The 22254-nt window shown below is 38.5% G+C and overlaps 1 protein-coding gene across 3 annotated transcripts in view; it reads left to right on the top strand.

The window, feature by feature from the left end:
- Positions 1 to 21117, top strand: part of LOC117399587 (BTB/POZ domain-containing protein KCTD1-like) — a 51897-nt gene extending 30780 nt beyond the window's left edge. For all 3 annotated transcript variants that reach the window (XM_033998872.3, XM_059022101.1, XM_033998871.3), the window contains 3 exons: positions 14547 to 14691; positions 15655 to 15960; positions 19388 to 21117. In XM_033998872.3, the coding sequence (XP_033854763.1) occupies positions 14547 to 14691; positions 15655 to 15960; positions 19388 to 19546 (610 nt within the window). In that variant the 3' untranslated portion in view covers positions 19547 to 21117. The remainder of the gene's footprint in view (positions 1 to 14546; positions 14692 to 15654; positions 15961 to 19387) is intronic.
- The last annotated feature ends 1137 nt before the right edge of the window (positions 21118 to 22254 follow it).

Here is a 22254-nt window from a genome sequence, read left to right as displayed (position 1 = left end):
GACAAGACAAAAATTGAACTTTTCAATATATAGGGCAGCAGTGTGGAGTAGTGGTTAGGGCTCTGGACTCTTGACCGGAGGGTCGTGGATTCAATCCCAGGTGGGGGATACTGCTGCTGTACCCTTGAGCAAGGTACTTTACCTAGATAAGGGTGTCAGCTAAGAAATAAATAAGTGCAAGGTGTTCTTGTCATGGTTTATTGTTTTGTTTTCTGACAGATGTCATTATAGCAGGAAGACTTTCTGTAGTGGTCACTACCATCTGCTAATGACCATCTTCAGTTTAATTGCACACAGCGTCGCTGCCCAAAAGGCAATTGTTGCCAGATGGTAGTGACCACTTCATTAGGTCTTTTTGCTTAATTACTGTCTCCCTCAATAAGATTTGTCTGATTTATCTTGATTTTTCTAGTCATCAAACCATTTTCTGGTAAATATGTTCATTTTTACTCTGTCAAACCCCTTTATGTTACTGCATTGCATTTCTTTGCACTACTTCAACAGAATTCAAAGGTTTCTGTAGGGACACAAGCATAGTCCTCCCTTAAAACCTGCTTGCCACTGTGGTATCTTACTGAGACACATACACCTGCAAATTATAAATGGTATTTTGTTCCTGTTGTAACTCAAACAACAACATTCCTATGTTTGTTTTACTGATATTACAAAAACGAGAGCTGATAACCTTACTGTATAAGGTAACACATTCATTTTTTTAAGTATGTAACTCTTTAAAATAAAACATATTGGAATTTATTCAATACATCTTAATAACGTTGGACCTAAAATGAAAGAAACACACTGAAAAGGCTCCCATGCTCGGTTTGATTTTTTCATAACCATGTTCCACATTTAAAACTGTCCTGTAGACATCATTCAAACCCCAATGCTCCTGAACACGCAGGAACGTTCAATGAAACTATTTGTCATTGTTACCAAACTAAAGTAAGTCATGACTGGCATGCGTGGTCCAGTGGTTAAAGAAAAGGGCTTGTAACCAGGAGGTCCCCGGTTCAAATCCCACCTCAGCCACTGACTCATTGTGTGACCCTGAGCAAGTCACTTAACCTCCTTGTGCTCCGTCTTTCGGGTGAGATGTAGTTGTAAGTGACTCTGCAGCTGATTGCATAGTTCACACACCCTAGTCTCTGTAAGTCGCCTTGGATAAAGGTGTCTGCTAAATAAACAATAATAATAATAATAATAATAATGATGTGTTTCAAAATGAAATAAAAACGAAATAAAACCAAAAATCACTGCTTCTCTTCCTGGATTGTAGTTTAACAGACTTCCCACTTATGTGTACAGACATTTGATTTATGACTAAATAGAAATATAGACAAATTGCCAAGATGATGCCAGGCTGTGTTTGCTTTTCTGTGCAGACTTCCACACTGTTTAATACAATGTGTGCAAATAAACATAGAAATGAACACCATCTGCTGTGTTTAACAGCAAATCAATCAAAAATGTCATCTTTATGCATTGCCAGTGAGTACAGGGTATTACTGAGACCTTTTGGAACCGTTGATTTCTGCTTGACTGATACTGTAATAGAAATAGTTTTAGGTTTTTTTCTAACACCATTTGCCTTGCTTTTGTTGATTTAACTAGTGCATTTACTTTTGTTACATTTTGTCAGCAACAATGTATATACTTCTTATTCTGTTAAGCATTTTGATAAGTCTTTTATTTATGTTTTTTGCATACAGCTTTCATCCAACATGGATAGAAATGCCTTTTATTTTCTCATGATTTTCTTCATAGATTTTTTTCTGTCCTACCACAGTCTGCCATGTTCAGTTTATTGCTGTGGCTTTACTGTATGTGCACAGTGGTGCTATGGGTATACATATACATTATATATATATATATATATATATATATATATATATATATATATATATATATATATATATATATATATATATATATTACACACACACACATACGGTGCCGTGAAAAAGTATTTGCCCCCTGTCTGATTTTCTGCATTTTTGCACATTTTTCACATTGTATTTGGTCAGATTTTTTGTGGGCTGTAGTAGTACATAGAGGGAGTCTAAGAGAAAAAATGACACCAAAGTTTGGTGCTTCTTTCATTTGTTTGGTGTGCAAGGTAATTAAACATGTAATCTTCAGGTATGAAAAAGTTATTGCCCCCCCCCACCCCACCCCCCCAGTTAACTCAACCCAATTAAAGGGATAATTAGGGTCAGCTGTTTGAGTACTTTAGTTAACAACCAGGCCTGATTTGGGCCAGCCCTGCCCAATATAAATCTGACTAACTTTGGCCCTTACCATCAGAGTGAAGTTGTCAGCACAAAGGTTCTAGAGGCACATCATGCCACGAACAAAAGAAATTCCTGAAGACCGCCGGGGAAAAAAAATTGTTGATGCCTATCAGTCTGGAAAGGGTTACAAAGCCATTTCTAAGGCTCTGGGGCTCCACCGAACCACAGTCGGAGCCATATTGTCCAAATGGAGAAAGTTTGGGACAGTAGTGAATCTCTCCAAGAGCAACGTGCAAAATCATCCAGGAAGTCACAAAGAACCCTAGAACAACATCCACGGATCTGCAGGCCTCTCTCGCCTCGGCTAAGGTCAGTGTTCATGACTCCACCATCAGAAAGACACTGGGCAAAAATGGGATTCATGGCGGAGTAGCAAGGCGGAAACCATTGCTCACTAAGAAGAACAAGAAAAGCACCTGGATGATCCTCAAGAGTTCTGGACCAATGTTCTATGGACAGATGAGTTAAAAGTGGAACTTTTTGGTCGACATGGGCCCCGTTATGTCTGGCGAAAACCAAACACTGCATTCCACAGTAAGAACCTCATACCAGCGGTCAAGCATGGTGGTGGTAGTGTCATGGTTTGGGGATGCTTTGCTGCATCAGGACCTGGACGCTTTGCCATAATTGAAGGAACCATGAATTCTGCTCTCAGACAGGGGGCAAATACTTTTTCACGGCACTGTATATTGGATGTGTTCATAATCATCATTTCGTACCGTTTCTGCACTCATTTTTAGATATTTTGGCATATAAAAAAAAGTCAACAGCATATTTCCTTTAGGAGTTTAAAATGCATGTGAATTTAGGAGTTCTTGACTTTGGTTAATCTCAGACAAATGTACTGTTTCAGGGGGGAATCCACAAAGGGTCATGTCATGGCTTCATTACACAAATTGCACTTTGTTCAGTTCTTACTCAGAGACAACCCCCTTTTTTTTTGTACAATGAAAAAGCTTTTGTCAGTCTGAACACTAAGCCGGCAGCATTTTCAGTAGCTCATCGCACGCTTTGCTGTATCTAGATGGCTCATATTAACATCCCTTTAATAATTTTAATATGGCAACATAAATCAAAAGATATGACAAGACTTGCCTTGATTCTGACAGCCCTCAGTAGGGGTAACAGTGGCTTCATACGTTTTAATGAGCTGCTGTGGCAATACCACCAACCTGCAGGATCATTTAGTAAGACCGCACCCGACAAAATACGACAGCGGGAACACAAGTGAAAAACAAAAGGAAGCAACACCTTCAGTGACAGCTTATTTTGGAAAGAAAGTTGATCCAAAAAGTGTCAGAACAAAAGAAATAACAGGCCTGATAGTGGATGTTGTCACACAAGATGTCAGACCTGTTAGTATAGTAGAGGGAGTTGTGTTTAAAAATCTGATTGTGAATCTTGCTCTTGGCTATGAAATGCCATGTCGAAAGACAATCTCCAAATTCATTACTCTGGATCACGAACGTGCAAAGGAAAAGCTTTGACAGGATTTAAGTCAGGAGTGTAATTCAATGTCCATCACTACCGATGTATGGACAAGCATGACACAAGAAGCGTTTTTAACAGTCACCTGCCATTACATTAAACTAGTAACTCGAGTCAAACGTATTGGCAACACGAAAATTACACGAGACACACAGCTGTGAATTTAACAGAAGCGATCAGTCAGATAAACAGAGCCAGAAGAGTCGATTCCCGATTCTGACGTTCGAAATTTTGAGAATCAATTCCAAGGAAGAGTCGTCGATTCTTTACATAGGTGGGGGGGCAGGGCTGGGGGTGGCATGTTTTGCATAGAGCCGATCTGCAGTCGCATCTAATATTACTAAAATTCGCTTTTTGTCATCATGAATACATGTCTAAACCAATGTAATGTGTGTTTTTTATAGTTAACTGTATTCTAGACACCCCTATTTTAGGCATAGTTTTGCTGATCACGTTTTTTTTTTAGTTGTGCAAAAGCATAGGAAAAAAATGGCAGAAAGTGGAGGAGGACAAGCGAAATTTCTTTTGGAAATATTTTGTATTCGAGGGCAAGGAAAGGAAAGGTGAAATACCAAATGTGCAAGAAAATTTTCGGATATAATCAAACGACGTCTCTGATGGTGAAACATCTGAAAATTGACCACAAGGAAAACATTGGACAGAATCCACAGGTACCGGTATGTTTATTTTTGTTTACATTTAAATGTGTAACATTGCTTCCCTTATTACTGCTACTACGTAGTATTAATAATGATATCTTTATATTTGCAATATATATATATATATATATATATATATATATATATATATATATATATATATATATATATATATATATATATATATATATAAATAAATTATTATTATTATTATTATTTATTTCTTAGCAGACGCCCTTATCCAGGGCGACTTACAATCGTAAGCAAATACATTTCAAGTGTTACAATACAAGTAATACAATAAGAGCAAGAAATACAATAACTTTTGTTCAAGCAAAGTATAAGTGTGACAAACCACAATTCAATAATACAGCAGATAATAGTGATAGTTACATCAGGATATGATTAAATACAAAGTACTACAGGTTAAGCACTTGGCAGATTACAGTATTCTGAAGTACAGGATTAAATGCAGTAAAATAGGGGCAGATAAGAGCAAAATAAAGCACATTTACATGAAGGGTGATAGTGTCCCAGGATACAAACAGAGGAGTTCTACAGGTGCTCTTTGAAGAGGTGAGTCTTAAGGAGGCGCCGGAATGTGGTCAGGGACTGGGCAGTCCTGACATCTGTAGGAAGGTCATTCCACCACTGCAGAGCAAGGGTGGAGAAGGAGCGGGCTCTGGAGGCAGGAGAGCGTAGCGGAGGAAGAGCTAGTCTTCTAGTGCAGGCGGAGCGGAGAGGTTGAGTGGGGGTGTAGGGAGAGATGAGGGTCTGGAGGTAGCTGGGTGCAGTCTGGTCAAGGCATCTGTAGGCTAGTACAAGAGTCTTGAACTGGATGCGAGCGGTGATCGGGAGCCAGTGGACTGAGCGGAGTAGTGGAGTAGCGTGGGCGAAGCGAGGCAGAGAGAACACCAGGCGGGCAGCAGAGTTCTGGATGAGCTGGAGCGGACGGGTGGCGGACGCAGGGAGGCCAGCCAGGAGGGAGTTGCAGTAGTCTAGGCAGGAGAGTACCAGGGCCTGGACCAGGAGCTGGGTAGCATAGTTGGTGAGGAAGGGTCGGATTCTTCGGATGTTGCTCAGGAAGAATCGGCAAGTGCGTGCCACAGTGGAGATGTGCTGGGAATAAGAGAGGCAGGGGTCCAGGGTGACTCCAAGGTTCTTAGCTGAGGAAGAGGGAGAGAGTGTGGTAGATTCCAGAGGAACAGAGATAGAGAGATCAGAGGAGGGGGAGGAGGAGGGAAAGAAAAGGAGGTCAGATTTAGAGAGGTTGAGTTTGAGGTGATGCGAGTGCATCCAGGAGGAAATAGCAGACAGACAGGTAGAGATACGGGAGGAGATGGTGGAGTCAGAGGTGGGGAAGGAGAGGAAAATCTGAGCATCATCAGCATAGAAATGGTATGAGAAACCATAGGATGCGATGAGGGGGCCCAGGGAGCGGGTGTAGAGAGAGAACAGGAGAGGACCCAAGACTGACCCTTGGGGGACTCCAGTTAAGAGAGGGTGAGGTGTGGAGGTTGCTCCACGTCAGGTTACCTGGTAAGTGCGGTTGGAGAGGTAGGAGGAGAACCAGGCCAGAGCAGTGCCAGAGATCCCCAGGTCAGCAAGAGATGATAATAGAATAGAGTGATCAACAGTGTCAAAGGCAGCAGAGAGGTCGAGGAGAATTAGGACAGAGGAGAGAGAGGCAGCGCGGGCACACTTAAGTGAGTTGGTGACAGACAGGAGGGCGGTTTCAGTGGAGTGGGCAGAGAGGAAGCCAGATTGGAGAGGGTCAAGCAGAGAGTGGTTGGACAGGAAAGCAGAGAGCTGGCGGTGTACAGTCCGCTCAAGGGTTTTGGAGAGGAAGGGTAGGAGGGAGACAGGACGGTAGCTCTGGAGGGAGGTGGGGTCGAGGGTAGGTTTTTTGAGGAGGGGGTGATAGAGGCTTTTGAGTGAGTGAGTGAACAGAAGAAAAATCTAAATCAAATCCATATTTGGTGTGACCACCCTTTGCCTTCAAAACAGCATCAATTCTTCTAGGTACACTGTTTTTGAAGGAACTCGGCAGGTAGGTTGGCCCAAACATCTTGGAGAACTAACCACAGTTCTTCTGTGGATTTAGGCAGCCTCAGCTGCTTCTCTCTCTTCATGTAATCCCAGACAGACTTGATGATGTTGAGATCAGGGCTCTGTGGGGGCCATACCATCACTTCCAGGACTCCTTGTTCTTTACGCTGAAGATAGTTCTTAATGACTGTCGCTGTATGTTTGGGGTCGTTGTCATGCTGCAGAATAAATTTGGGGCCAATCAGATGCCTCCCTGATGGTACTGCATGATGGATAAGTATCTGCCTGTACTTCTCATCATTGAGGAGACCATTAATTCTGACCACATCCCCAACTCCATTTGCAGAAATGCTTCACTGTTGCCTGCAGACACTCATTCGTGTACCGCTCTCCAACCTTCGGCGAACAAACTGCCTTCTGCTACAGCCAAATATTTCAAATTTTGACTCATCAGTCCAGAGCACCTGCTGCCATTTTTCTGCACCCCAGTTCCTGTGTTTTCGTGCATAGTTGAGTCGCTTGGCCTTGTTTCCACGTCGGAGGTATGGCTTTTTGGCCGCAAGTCTTCCATGAAGGCCACTTCTGACCAGACTTCTCCGGACAGTAGATGGGTGTACCAGGGTCCCACTGTTTTCTGCCAATTCTGAGCTGATGGCACTGCTGGACATCTTCCGATTGCGAAGGGAAGTAAGCATGATGTGTCTTTCATCTGCTGCAGTAAGTTTCCTTGGCCGACCACTGCGTCTACGGTCCTCAACGTTGCCCATTTCTTTGTGCTTCTTCAAAAGAGCTTGGACAGCACATCTGGAAACCCCTCTCTGCCTTGAAATTTCTGCCTGGGAGAGACCTTGCTGATGCAGTATAACTACCTTGTGTCTTGTTGCTGTGCTCAGTCTTGCCATGGTGTATGACTTTTGACAGTAAACTGTCTTCAGCAACCTCACCTTGTTAGCTGAGTTTGGCTGTTCCTCACCCAGTTTTATTCCTTCTACACAGCTGTTTCTGTTTCAGTTAATGATTGTGTTTCAACCTACATATTGAATTGATGATCATTAACACCTGTTTGGTATAATTGTTTAATCATACACCTGACTATATGCCTACAAAATCCCTGACTTTGTGCAAGTGTACCTAGAAGAATTGATGCTGTTTTGAAGGCAAAGGGTGGTCACACCAAATATGGATTTGATTTAGATTTTTCTTCTGTTCACTCACTTTGCATTTAGTTAATTGATAAATATAATCTATTAACATGTCTATTTTTGAAAGCATTCTTACTTTACAGCATTTTTTCACACCTGCCTAAAACTTTTGCACAGTACTGTATGTATGTATGCATGTATGTATATATATATATATATATATATATATATATATATATATATATATATATATATATATATATATAATATATAAATAGGTAATTTTCCATTTTGGATCTTTATTATAGTTTCCATAAGTTTCCATATAATAGAAGTCAGGCTTATTGGTCTGTAGTTACCCGGTTTGGTTTTGTTTCCCTTTTTGTGGATCAGTATTATGTTTGCAATTCTCCAGTCTGTCGGTACAATCCCCTGTGTCAAGAGACTGTTGCATGATCTTGGTTAGCGATTTGTAAATAACTTAATTCATTTATTTGAGTACTATTGGGAGGATCTCATCCGGCCCAGGGGATTTGTTTATTTTAAGAGCTCCTAGTCCCTTTAACACTGCCTTGGTTATGCTAAAGTTATTTAAAACAGGGTAGGAACAGGTTGACATGTGGGGCATGTTGTCTGTATCCTCCTTTGTAAAAACTTGTGAAAAGTAATCATTTAATATATTTGCTATTTTTTTCTCTACGTCTATGATTCTGCCATGTGTATCTCCTTAGACATTTAACCTCTTCTTTGAATATTCTCTTGCTGTTATAATATTGGAAAAACATTTTGGAATTGGTTTTAGCCCCCTTAGCAATGTGTCCTGCCTTTTCTGCACCGCCACTGGAAACCCAGCACACAGTCACTACATTGTTGTCAGGAGTGGAGGCATGGCAGGTACCCTGACACGCACTTGGAAACTGGCAGGAGAGAGTGTAGAAATGCAAAACTAGACTCGCCCAATTAATTGACATTAGCAAAACTGGAGTGGCCCAGCATCGATGTTGAAGCTTTGGACGAAACTAGACTCGCCCAAATTAATGGCATAGGCAAACCAGATTCGCCCAGCATCAATTTTGAAGCATTGGACGAAACTAGACCCACCCAGGCTAGCCCCAAAATTCAGTGAAAACTGTTGAGAAAACGGGTTTCGCCCAGTCGTCTTTTTCAAGTTCTGGGTCAATCTAGATTTGCCCGATTGGACGCGGGCGAGGGCCGAAAAAAAGTGGTAACTTCAGGATTATATATATATATATATATAGTGCCATCATCCAAGTGAGGTGGTGTCTGGAATTTATTAGTTAGTACAAGTATGGCAGTACAATACAAACCACACTTTGGTTGTAAACACAAAATTTTAGGTTTCCTCAGGGTTAACACTTTATGGAACTGTCTCACAATTACTGACATGATTAGGGACTACATTTATTAGAAAGGAGCCTTTTTGATTATCAGATGTTGCTTACTTGTGAGAGTGGCCTGTTCGACAGACAAAAAAAATAGCTTGCAGAAAAGCTGCACGTGTTCAGTTTTTTCAAATTCTTGAAGCTTAATCACCACGATGTAGAGGCAGCTGCACACCTTGGACAAAAAAATTATTTGTCTGTGTCCTGGAGTACTGAAATAGTTTACTCAGTAAAATTTAAGAATCATAGTCCACCTTAATATTGTTCCACTTTAAATCTTCATTCTTGGCAATAAACTGTCTTCAGCATTTCTTAAACAAAAATCAACTGTACTTAACCTGTTTTCTTAATAAAATACACAATTGTTAGTGTGCTGTCATGTACATTAAATCTTATCTAAGAGTTGTAAAATGCAAAAGGACTGGCCCAATGTGCAAGTTGTTTTTTGGTCTGAAAACCGTGACTTGCCCTACATCATTCTAAAAGCATTTAAGGTCTTTAATTCCACCATTTTAGATAGGATACCTTTGACTTCAGATAGAGATCTATAGTCCAGTTGGTATACAGGGTTTGATCTTTAAAATGTGAAACATGAAGGTGTTGAATATTCTGATATGGGGGGGGGGGGGAAATCCTATAGCATTGTTCTCCACAATGACCAAAAGAGGTCCTGCCAAGCGATGACTTCTCTCAGGTCTGCTATTGTAACTGAAACTGAAGATGCCACTTTTATGTATTCCATCAAACAAGCCCGGTGTGTCATTTGTATAACAAATGAATCGGTCTTTCAAGGGACAACTCGTATACCTGTACAAAATGTGAGTGAGTGTTTTTATGTTTGTTCTGTCTCTGTATTGATGGTAGTTTTTCACTCCCAGTCATTTTGCACTCCAGCCAACCAACCTGCCACCACCAGTCATTGTTCCTCTAATAGATTTACACTTCCTTTAAATGAAAAACAGCATTTCACTTCACAGCTGTGCCCAGCACTCCGAGCACCATATGTCTTTGAATCCCTCAAGCCACACGTTTATAGAACACATTCCTGCTGATGTTCTGATAGCTAGCTTGCACGCTCATCACCCTAATTAAATATAGAAAGGCTGTCTCATTTGAGTTAGCTTCTTAACTTCTTCTTAATATAATTTTGTATGCATTTATTTATGTATTCCAATAAATAACATCTTTTAATTTGAGGCTCCGCATAAGCAAGTCTAATCTTTGTTAATATTTTAAAAAAAATTTATATAATTCTATTTTTGTAATTTTGTTATGTTTATCCATATAGAGCAGGGTTCTTCAGTAGGCGGCCCACGAGAGCCTTCCTTTTGGCACGTTGTACGTCAGCTGTCCTTCATTACAAAAGCTGCAATTGCTGATACGCAAGATTATAAGGTTGCCGCTATCTACAGGGTATTTGCTTCCCCTAACAAGAGTTTTTTTTGGCTTTTGGCAGCCTTATACAGGAACAAGGCAGCTGACTGGCCAAGCTTTAATTCTGATGAGCTATCTTTTTGGCATGCGTCACCCATTTGCTTAGTTTTAGTGCCACATTGGTTGAGCAATGAGAGAAGGCTTCATGCGATTTGAAAACGGCGGTAGTAATATTATGGCGAAACCTATCTGAATATTCTTACAAACATAGCTGCACATTAATTCGAAGCCAAAAATCCACGTCTGTGTCTAAAATGGCAAGTGATGTGTGGGATTAACATAAAAAACAACAACAACAAAGTGATGCATCAGATTTGGCAAGGAAGTCAGAATCGGGGGATACAGATGCAGGTAATGCACAGCACTCAAATGCTTCCCACTTTCCAGACACTGGCCAAACTAGCAAGGTAAATGTTACGTATAGTGATCAACGTTTTGGTTTGTTGTGATCCTATTTTCTGTTTATGAAGAGAGAAATAAACGAAAATCAAAATGGTGTTTTTTTTTTCTTTGTACAACGCCCCCTTTTCCACATATTTTTTTGAAGAGTTTATTTAAGTTAAATTTAACAGTTTTCACTTGCATGCACAGCTTAAAAAAATAAATAAATAAACCTCATTAATGCTAGTACTTTATGACAATGTGTCATTTGCCACTTTGTCTATTGCGAAGAAACTACAATGGCAGGGATAAAAAGAAAAAAAAAGCGATGTCAACCTTTGTACTGTTTCTGCCTGAAATACACAATTTCTAGTTTTAATAAAATTAAAATTAATAACATGCTGTTTTAATAGCATTACAGTGAGATTTGTATAATTGTTTGCAAGATGTCATTTGAATACTGGTCAGGAAATGATATTTGCTTAATATTTTTATTATTAATGGTGATCAAACATTGTATCATATTAAGTAGTTATTTCTGAAATGTGTTAGTTGATTGGTGCAAGTGCAGTGTTGCAATGTTTTGTTACTGTATGTAAAGTGTGATTTGGATAGTCAGATTTTCATGACCATTTAAACAACCCCCCACCAGTACACACATCTTTGAGCGCCCTGTGGCCCCCCCAAGGTTTGGGCATTGCCTTATCTGGCCCACCTGAGAATGTAATTGAGTACCACTGATATAGAGTGTGACAGACCAACACTTTTCTTTACAGAAGCAGCAGTTGGGTTGCAGCTGTTTCTACAGTATTTGTAATTAAAAGAGAAAGAGATTTTAGGATGGGCCTAGTTAGACTTTTCAATACAATGTAATATATATATATATATATATATATATATATATATATATATATATATTTATAATTTTTTTTTTTTTTTAATGGAAAGAAAATGGGTAACATTTTAGGGATCCGATGTAAGTGATTATAAACAATCTATAAACATGTTATTAATTGTTATTAACAATTATAGAATATCATTAGAAATAACGGTAACGCTTTATATTGCGTGGCATAAATTAATATTAAATAGATATGCAATTGCATATTAAATTTACGTTCAATTATTCCTTGTTACTTTCCATTAACATTTAATTTAGATTAACTGCAGACCTGCTAACCTCTACGCATTTTGCGTATCTGGTGCGCATTTTGAGTTGGTAATACGCGGGTGCGCTTTTATCAGAGATGATACGCAATAATACGTAATCCATATTTCGCTCAGCTTCTGTGATGTTGCCTGTAGTGTTGCATCTAACGTCAGGGTCGGCTTTAGGCAAGGCAAGCAAGATAGAATAACCAATCAGCTTTTCAGTTTAGTTGACGATCCAATCTCCGTTTAAAAAAAAAAAAAAAAAAAAAGTTATCGTGGGTTGACTGACAGAAATTCCTACCACCCAGTTTCTTTGTTTTAATCACTGACATTCTACTGTAGCCTATCAGGCTTTGTTGAGCTGACTCGCTTGTGTTTCAACTGCCAGGTTCAGACACACTGGAGGGAGTGTGAAGTACTGTGACTTGTGAGGAAAATATTTATTTCAAACTGGTTACGGTACCTTTGTTTTTTAATTAATGCATTAGTTATGTATTCATTTTTGTTTGGGGAAAAAACCCACTTTCGTTTTGAAAAAACGTGCTCGGTTTAGATAACTGCATCGCATGAAAAGAAAATACAGCTGAATGAGGATTTTACGAGAATGGCGAGGGAGTAAGTACAAACATTTATTATAATAATATATTACAATATTTAAGTTAATATTCTGTTTTTGGCTCGTCCCGATTTTCACAAACGTCTGTTACCATACAGGGATGTCAGTAAAATTTGATTTTATAAAAATGAGCACAGCATTAACATCGTTAATGTGGTTAAAGGTACGTAAGGCTTCTGATTACTTTGCAAGTAGCGTACAATTATATTGTAGATAAATGCCGTTTCATTGTGCTCTAAACAAGTCATAAACGGCTGTTTTTTTTATTTTATATTGAAGTTCAGTAAGATCATTAATGTAGCATTATGGATTTTGTTAACGGTAAAATATTTTTTTATGTAAGGACTGGGAATCACCGACCCTCATAAATGTAATCCTGTTTAACTGTATAGCTATATTTATGAAAAAGAAAACAGCCACACAAGTAAGCGTGTTAAAGTGGGACTTAATACTACTACGACTACTACTAATAACGTAATATCAGAACTACCAATATATGCTTACTGATATTAACTTTTTATGAAGCGCGCACTACAAACGAATGGGTCCAGTCTTTTTCGTTTTTTTTTTTATTCTCTTTTAATCGCTGAAATCCATTTTACCCTCCTGTCTGGATCAGCAGGAATCCTGTAGAAGGAAACTTTATATTTCTGTCCAGAACAAAAGAATCGGGCATTACTGTAATGTTACTGCACAAGGCATTTTGGTCATCTTCCACAGTAATGCTGACTGTGAAAGAGTGTTCAGCTTGGTGACCAAAAACAAAACCCAACACAGACCCAGCCTGAGCACAGACATGCTAAGTTCACTGGTAACGCACAAAGTCATGATGTCAGTGAAGCAGCAAGTGTGTCGGACACAAACCGTTAGTGACACCTTGCTCAGGAAAGCCAAGTCAGCCACCTATGAAGCTAAACATTCAAGATCTGAAAGTGCAGTTTGACCTGTTGGATTCCTTTCTGTACCAAACAACTCACTTTGTGGATAGCTATTTCATTTGGTGGTGACTCAGTGACTTATACATTTTAATTTGTTATGTTTTCACAGTAAATAAAATACAAACATACTACAAAAATGGCAATTTTCTGTACTTTAAATAATTTTCGATTGGTATAAATTAAAAAGGTTTCATCTATACTAAGGTAAACAAAATTAAATTTAAACTGGAACAATCAGCTAATCTCATTATTTTTTTTTTACTAAAAACTGAAACTGTATTTTCAATTAAAAACATGTAAACAATGGGAAATCATTACATATTTCAAGGGTAACAAAACGTAATATAAATGGATGTGATATGCAAATTACATTTTCAGACGACATTTGGTTAACATTTAGCAAGAAACCAGCTATTGCATATTTATTAAATATTAATTTAATATGCAATTGCATATCTATTTAATATCAATTTATGCCACGCAATATAAAGCGTTACTGAAATTTATACATTTTGTCATTGTTTTGTTTTTGCTATTGTTTCTAACCACTTATAACAGATCCCTAAACTGAAGTGTTACCAGAAAATGTGTATCTTTTAAACTGGAACTGTTAAATTTCACAAGCTCCTGGATGTGAACAAAAAAGAAAAACAAATGGCATATTCTGGTGATAACTGGTAAAATGCTAAATTGATGTATTCCCCTGAAAAGAATAATGAATGGGTGTTGTGTTTTTTTGTTTTCATGACACCTCTTGATAATTTCCAGTGTGTTCTGGTTGCTGTATATTTGTTTGGTAGTATTTTAGTTTTAAGAGTCCATCTGTCTTAAACCCTATTTCTGCTTTCTATATTTAAGCAGCTCCTATATTTCGCCGATACTAAATATGATATTGCAAGTGATAAAATATAAGACAAAAATAGGACAAGAAATGAATATATGTTGATGGTCCTAATTCTGATACTCCTACTCTCTGTTTTTTGTCTACAGAATTGGCCGGCTCTTCGATGGCACAGAGCCGATTGTCCTGGACAGTCTCAAACAACACTACTTCATCGACAGAGATGGGCACATGTTCAGATACATTTTAAATTTCCTTAGGACCTCCAAACTACTTATTCCTGATGACTTTAAAGTAGGTTTAAAAATGTTAGAAATGTATTTTGATTTTAAATGATTGATTATTAAAACTATTGTGTGTGTGTGTGTGTGTATATATATATATATATATCTTTATTTATTTATTTTTTAAACATAATTGCTGCTTGCATATCCCCCGGGTCATTATTTATCTGTGAAAATGCTACCAGTCATTTTGCTGTCTACCACTGTGAAGCTGAAGGGGACTACTATTTACACAAGTGTAAGGTTCTTTTAAACACAGTAGTTCCAGTGGTGGGCAATCTTCCCTCTGATCAATGGCCAGGGTATGTGGATTCAAATTACAAAGCCATTGCGATAGAGTTTAAAAATAAATTTGCACCAACACATAGTACAAAGAGGCAACAACATTGAGCAATGATAGTCAAGGGCTGTTGCTTTAATATCTGAGTCTTAAATACCATAATACAGGGGTGTCCGATCACAGTCCTGGAGGGCCATTCCACTCCAGGTTTACCAGGTGAAATTAGATAATTAACTCCCTCACGGTCTGGATGGAGGTTGAATTAGTTCAATTAAATAGTTTTGAACAGGGTTGAAAGAAAGACCAGGAGTGAAAGGGCTGAGTTTGGACACCCCTGTTGTAATACCATCCTCTCGTGTTATGTGTGTTTTAGCATATGTGTGTTTTTACTACATTTAATAATTATAAAAACTATACATAATTATAGAAAGAGGAATAAAACAATGTTAAAACTAATAAATTAATTATTTGGTAATACTTTCTGCAACTTAGTAGTTTATTGCTAGTTTTTTGCCATTACAATTGTTGAATTCCTCTCAGATAACATGCATTTCCCTTTTCACTTGCTTCAAAATCAGACACTGTGTTTGTGTACGTGGGTGGGTGTGTGTGTGTGTGTGTGTGCGTGCGTGCGTGAGTGATCACTCCCTGTCAGTACTGTGTTGTAAGGCCCTTCTCCTCTCGTTCCACCAGGACTACAGCCTCCTGTATGAAGAGGCGCGTTACTTCCAGCTGCAGCCCATGCTGGCAGAGCTGGAGCGCTGGAAGCAGGACCGGGAGTTGGGGCGTTTCTCCCGCCCCTGCGAGTGCCTGGTGGTGCGGGTGGCACCAGACCTGGGCGAGAGAATCACTCTGAGCGGAGACAAGTCCCTCATTGAGGAGGTGTTCCCAGAGATCGGTGACGTCATGTGCAACTCTGTCAACGCTGGCTGGAACCACGACTCTACGCATGTCATACGCTTCCCGCTCAATGGCTACTGCCACCTCAACTCTGTGCAGGTGAGAATTAGTAGAGAGGGGCCTACCAGCCTACACCCTGGGAAACATGGTCACATGTCTGCCTGGAGTTAGTTTTTGGTTTAGAGTTCTGCTTTGTTGATTGTGATAGAAAGCTTAAGCTTAAGGGGAGGCTTATGTTGTTGTTGTTGTTGTTGTTGTTGTTGTTGTTGTTGTTGTTGTTGTTTACTTGAACAGAAATAACTCTGAAAACTGAAAATGGCGATTGAATAAGTAAACCAAAAGGGGGTCTCCCGAGTGGCGCATCCAGTAAATGCGCTCCATGTGGAGTGTAGGATGCGCTCTATAGTCTGGACGTCACGAGTTCGAGTCCAGGCTATTCCACAGCCGACCGTGGACAGGAGCTCCCAGGGAGCGGCGCACAATTGGCCGAGCATCGCCCAGGGGGAGGGAGGGTTAGGCCGGCCAGGGTGTCCTCGGCTCACCGAGCACCAGCGACCCCTGTAGTCTGGCCGGGCGCCTGTGGGCTTGCCTGTAAGCTGCCCGAGAGCTGCGTTGACCTCAGACGATGTAGCTCTCTTGCGTGGCTGCATGGTGAGTCCACAGTGTGAAAAAAAGCGGTCGGCTGACGACACCCGCTTTGGAGGACAGTGTGTGTTTGTCTTCACCCTCCCGAGTCAGCGCAGGGGTGGTAGCGGTGAGCTGAGCTAAAAAAATAATTGAGGAGAAAATAATAAAAATAATTGGCAATGACTACATTTATATATAAAAAAAATTGTAGTAAACCAAAAAAAGCAGAATGCATAGAAATAGTTGGGACTGTAATTGTTGGGAATTAAACATCAAATAAATGTACTTCAACTTGCCTGATTGTAGTAGAAAAACTGCCATTCACTAAACTTAGCTCCCAGATTGTGTTCATGAAAAACAATGGCTTGGAAATATCTAAAATATATGACAGTGTGCTTGCGGTGGGGCATTTAAAATTGTGAATAACAGAATGAACTCACTGAAACTTAAACTTTTTACTGAAAAATATAAGGTAACATGTAAACATAAGTGCTGTCTGTGTTACGTGCTCTTGGATCAGGACTTCATTAACACTGAGCATGCAAGGTGCAGCATGCTATTTCCAATATTACAGTGGTACACAAGTAGAGGTGCAGTCACCAATTCCATACACAGCACTTGAAAAATATAAACATGCTGAGTTAATGGCAGTCATCAGCTACATAGTATAACCATTCAGCAGAATAAGGAAACAAACAAGTGAGTACAAACATTAAGCTACTGTTTTAGTATCACTTCAATTTCTCAGCAAGTTGTTGTATTTTAAGCAGTTGAATATGGTAGCAATCAGCTTGCTCCTGAAGTGGCACCAGCAATTGGATTTGGCGTCTAATTTGTTTTTGGCCAAAGAACCATTGGCTCTTAAGCCCTGTATGTCCTTTTTTTTAGTGCTCTACACAGCAGCTTTTGTTTTAGATCCTCCTCCAATATGAACAAACCTATTCAATGCCTTTGACGAGAGGTTTCCCCTCCCAATGTTCCAATGATTAGAGAGGTCTCATCATAAAAATATTGTTCAACGTTATTATTTGTTTATTTAGCAGACACCTTTATCCAAGGCGACCTTAGAGACTAGGGTGTGTGAACTATGCAGAGACACTTAAAACAACGTCTCGCCTGACAGAGCACAAGGAGGTTAAGTGACACAATGAGTCAGTGGCTGAGGCGGGATTTGAACCGGGGACCTCCTGGTTACAAGCCTTTTTCTTTAACCACTGGACCACACCGTCTCCTATGTAGACACATAATCTGGCCACATGGGGTCCCATTTTAATCATGCTGGGAAGTTGTTGTAGCCAACCTGGTTTATTGAAAATGTGCAAATTAACTCGTCTAGGAATTATTTTCCAGTGATATTCTTAAAAAAATAAAAATAAATGATTAAAAAAATATATATAATGCTTCAAACAGTAAGTATAACTCTTACAAAAGCATAAAACACACTTTAATATTCTTTATTGCAATGTAATTTGTTATATACTAGGACATATTTGTCAGTGCCGTTTTCTGAAACTGACCACACTTGCCGTCATAAACTGCCCAGTTGCTACAGATTTCTGATTTGAAACCATTCCCTAATTCAGGAGACAAGCGCTCACTTTTTTCCAGATTGACAATTTCATTACTTTCCTTGGGGAATTTTCCGTCCCAGAACTTCATCCAGTATTAGTTTTCATTTTCTCAAACGTTAACCTCTTTTGGGTTGAAGGTGTGGATTACATTGGCTCTGACTAGAACTTGCATTTTATAGGAGAACACTGAGGGGGGAGGGGTGCATAATCCTGCCTGGTTATTAAAACAAACCGCCACTGGGTTCCATAACTGTGCTAATGGAGAGGAGATGGAAATTGCCAGCAGTGCAAGGCCTTTGTAGTTTGGCACGCAGTCCAGCCTGGAGTGCTTCCCAGCTTCTGAGCTGCCAAGTGGCACAGAAAAACAACGCCCCTGGAGGGTTCTTTTAAAGGAATGTGATCTCACAACGTTCTTGAGATAATGGCTACAAGGCTGAGGAATCTGGAGGTCATGTGCAGGCAGTGAGAAGATACAAGTTTATTATGAGCGGTAACACTTAATTTAGAACATCATTTGTGTATTTGTTTTTCAATCCGTCTTTCTTTCTCCCTCCATAATACACTGCATATACAAATATATTACCGTGTAGTCCAGATCCTACAACATATGAATTGGCATCAAAAGAAAATCAGACCTCTACAGTCAAGAATTTTCACTTTTTTTTTTTTTTTTGGTGAGTTTCTTTGCGCGACAAAATTGGTTAGCTGTCACAAATTGTCGTCTTGGTTTATGGAAATCTTAAGGCTGTAAGAGATGAAGAAGATAAACAGAAATTGCATTTTTTATGTGTTATCATTTTATACTATAAGTAGTGTGTCTGTATAAATGGATATACAATTTGATTTGAAATATACAAAACAAAGGTATGTTTTATATGTTTTTTTATATTAAAAAAATCGAGGTTTAATCTATCATTCTTAAGTCTCTAGATTTTTATATTTTGATATATTAAGTGTTTCAAAACTTTAATAAATAGTGATTTACCCACTATCATATGCATTTAAAAATGAAGTGGAGTTGTGGTTAAAATCCATTACATATAAATGTAATTTTAGAACATTGAGTTTTTAAAAATTCCAGTCAATTTTAAAATATAATGAACAAACAGCCAAGTATTACAAAACTGCACATACACAAAGCGAACCTATTAAACCCCATGCTACCTTTATTGTCAAACATGTGATTATTATTATTATTTTAAAAAGTGGTGACTAGTCGACTATTTTTACCTTTAATATTTATAATGATAGTAATTCTAGCAATGCAGCTCCAGTCGAGCATGTTTAGGTGCATGTAAGTGATTAAAAGTGTGTGTGCTTTGTTGCAGGTTCTGGAGAGGCTGCAACAGAGAGGTTTCGAGATTGTGGGTTCCTGTGGTGGGGGAGTGGACTCCTCACAGTTTAGTGAATATGTTCTACGGAGGGAAATCAGAAGGGCACAACGTGGCCCCTCTGTCATCCGAATAAAACAGGAGCCTCTGGACTAAACAGAGTAAACGAATGTGCTCAGCTTCAAAGAGCAGGAGACATTTCACGAGCAGCCAGTATGGAACATAAAGCAGGCTCCTTTATTTTATTTTTTTTTAAATTTGCAGACTGATTGAAATAGGAGAACTAATAGGAGAAACAACATTTTTGGAACAACTCATGAAATTCTGAATTTTTTTTTTGAAGTTTTGGGATTAAATTATAAATACTCCAGTATTTAAAAAAAAATTAAAGTTTGTTTTAAAACTTTGAGACAAATACAATTCTAATTGGGCATCTTACAGAAATCACACTGCAAGCATTGGAGCACAATCAGAACATACTGTTGGTATGTGTACAGTCCAAATAAATACATTTTCCATTTTTGACTGCATTACTTTGGTGTGTTGTGTGACCGCTAAAACACATTGCCAGCAAAACCAAACTTGCTGTGGAAACCTTATCTGGGAAAACTAGGATATTCAATTTTAGTAGAGTCTGCCTTTTTTTCTAAGGGAGCAAAGCAGTTTTATATTGTAATTTTATTGGGTAAAAATTGATTTTCTTGAAACTACAGGTTTTAGACCATTAATAAAATTGATTAGGCTTGTAATACTGAAAGGGGAACTAAATATATGCGAGACTAGGAAAGCTATGTAGAGATATATAAAATACATTAATAACATATATCTGTATGGAGTATATGTAATGCAAGGTTATTCTACTTAGTGCTGAAAGGATATTTCTTGCATAAAATGTGTAACTTCCTTAAAATGGTTGTAGATAAAGTAATTCCAATACCTTACCTGTCATACACTTCCATTCGATTTTTGTAGTTTTAAAAAAAAACTAGCAAATCTGATACTGCAATTGAACACGTCTTTGTTTGCAAGCCTTATTTTAAGGTAGTCTGTCAGACCCTTGGTCATTTCACCTGGAGAGTGAAATTTAACCCTGTTGACATGATTTGAAGCCAATAAAATGCTTTAATGTCGAAGACACTACTAAGGTGAAATGGCCTAGGAAGTGAACAGAATTCTTCAAGTATAGCAAACAGCTCTCTTTAACCTAGTAACAAATGTTTTAAAATGAAAATTCATGTTTGCTATAAAATAGGTTTCCTTTAAGACTGGACATCTGACACTTAGTTGGCAAATAAAGTGCATGGTAGATTGTTGCAGCACAAGAAAGTTATCCCACTCGTGCTCTGGGGGTCTTACACAATCCTTGGGTCTTAATTTATCCCTCCTATTCCATTTAGTGGGATAAATATCAGTACACAATAAAGATTCATTAGATAACCTCTATTTATTTTGTTAGTTGCAACCACTTTAATCCTCATTGAAAGAAGATGAAGTATCCTGGAAGAAGCTAAAGATAATATTGTAATACAAATATAAATGTATATTTGTTGTCAGTTTTTATTTTTTTTTCCTTAAATCAAACAATATATGCAGCACGTGATCAGTGTGTAAAGTATTGCGGATTTCGATATTCAGAAGCAGATTTTCCTATATACCCACAAAGAGAACTTGTTAATTTGTAAAGCAGAATAATTTGACCCGGTTTTAATAAACAGTGTTATAAACAGTTTTGGATGATACATTTATTTGTAACTACATTTTTATAACGCACTGCATGGTCTGTGGGTGTGGGTGCAGTACTTCAACTACATAAAGAAAGTACATAAGAGTATCAGCAGCTTTAGGCAGCACCAACAATTGAATTACTACATTTGTATCTGTCTGTAAGCCTTCTACCTATCGGGTAGCGAGTCCTGCATGCGAAATGTGAAGTGCAGCTGCTTGTGATTTGAGTAAATTGTTCAGCTTCCACCAGAACATTAATTTTCTTTTTTTTCTTTGTGTCTCTTCATATAATGTGCCATGTATCCATTTAAGTTACAGTACTAAAAATACACAGTTAGACAATGATAGATAGTGCTAAATATGGTCACTATTAGAAAGGAACTTTCTGGAAAAGTAAGTGGGTTACATCTGCTTCTATTAGGAAATATGAGGTAGTGACTGAGAATTGATCCCTGTTCTTCAGGTTCAGAGACCAGCATACTGTCTGCTGTTGTGCTGGAAGAGCTAAACTTTGTCGGCCGTTGAAGTTCAAATATATTTGTTTTCTTCAGAAGCAAGTTTTTGTCAATTTTACCAAATACACAGTAATAAAATAAAATATTTTAATATCTTGATTTTAGGTAGAAAGCTAGCGAAAATAAATGTAAAATGCAGCTGTCTCAATTGAACAATTTGAATATTTTTTAAAGAAAAATCTAGTTTCAATCAGTGGTGCATATTTAGCCTTTCCTGGATAGGCAAACAGTTTTTTAGATGAAAGATGTGTCTTCCTAGGGATTACCACTATATTTTGATGGCCGGTGTGTTCTCGTTCTTTTCACCCAAATTAAACTGTTCCCTGCATTCCAATACTGTGGCATTTTTTTGCATTGAAGTGGTTTTCACTAACCAAATTATTAAATTAGTCTGACATGCACTTCCATTTGCTATTTTGGGCCTAAATGTGCAGGTTTGAATGAAAAACATGTTATCATATAAGCAAACATTAGTCCTTTTAATTTTATCTGGATATCTGATACTAGTATAGATGAAAGAAATTTCTATTTGCAAGCCTTTCTTTCATAGTCTTGCACAGCCTTAGTCGTTTCACCGGCAGAGTGAAATCTGTAAAACATCCCTTCAATGCTTTATTTTCCCTT

Source organism: Acipenser ruthenus, chromosome 4 (genome assembly GCF_902713425.1).
Source record: "Acipenser ruthenus chromosome 4, fAciRut3.2 maternal haplotype, whole genome shotgun sequence".
Lineage (NCBI taxonomy): Eukaryota > Metazoa > Chordata > Actinopteri > Acipenseriformes > Acipenseridae > Acipenser > Acipenser ruthenus.
This window is presented reverse-complemented; position numbering and strand designations above follow the sequence as displayed.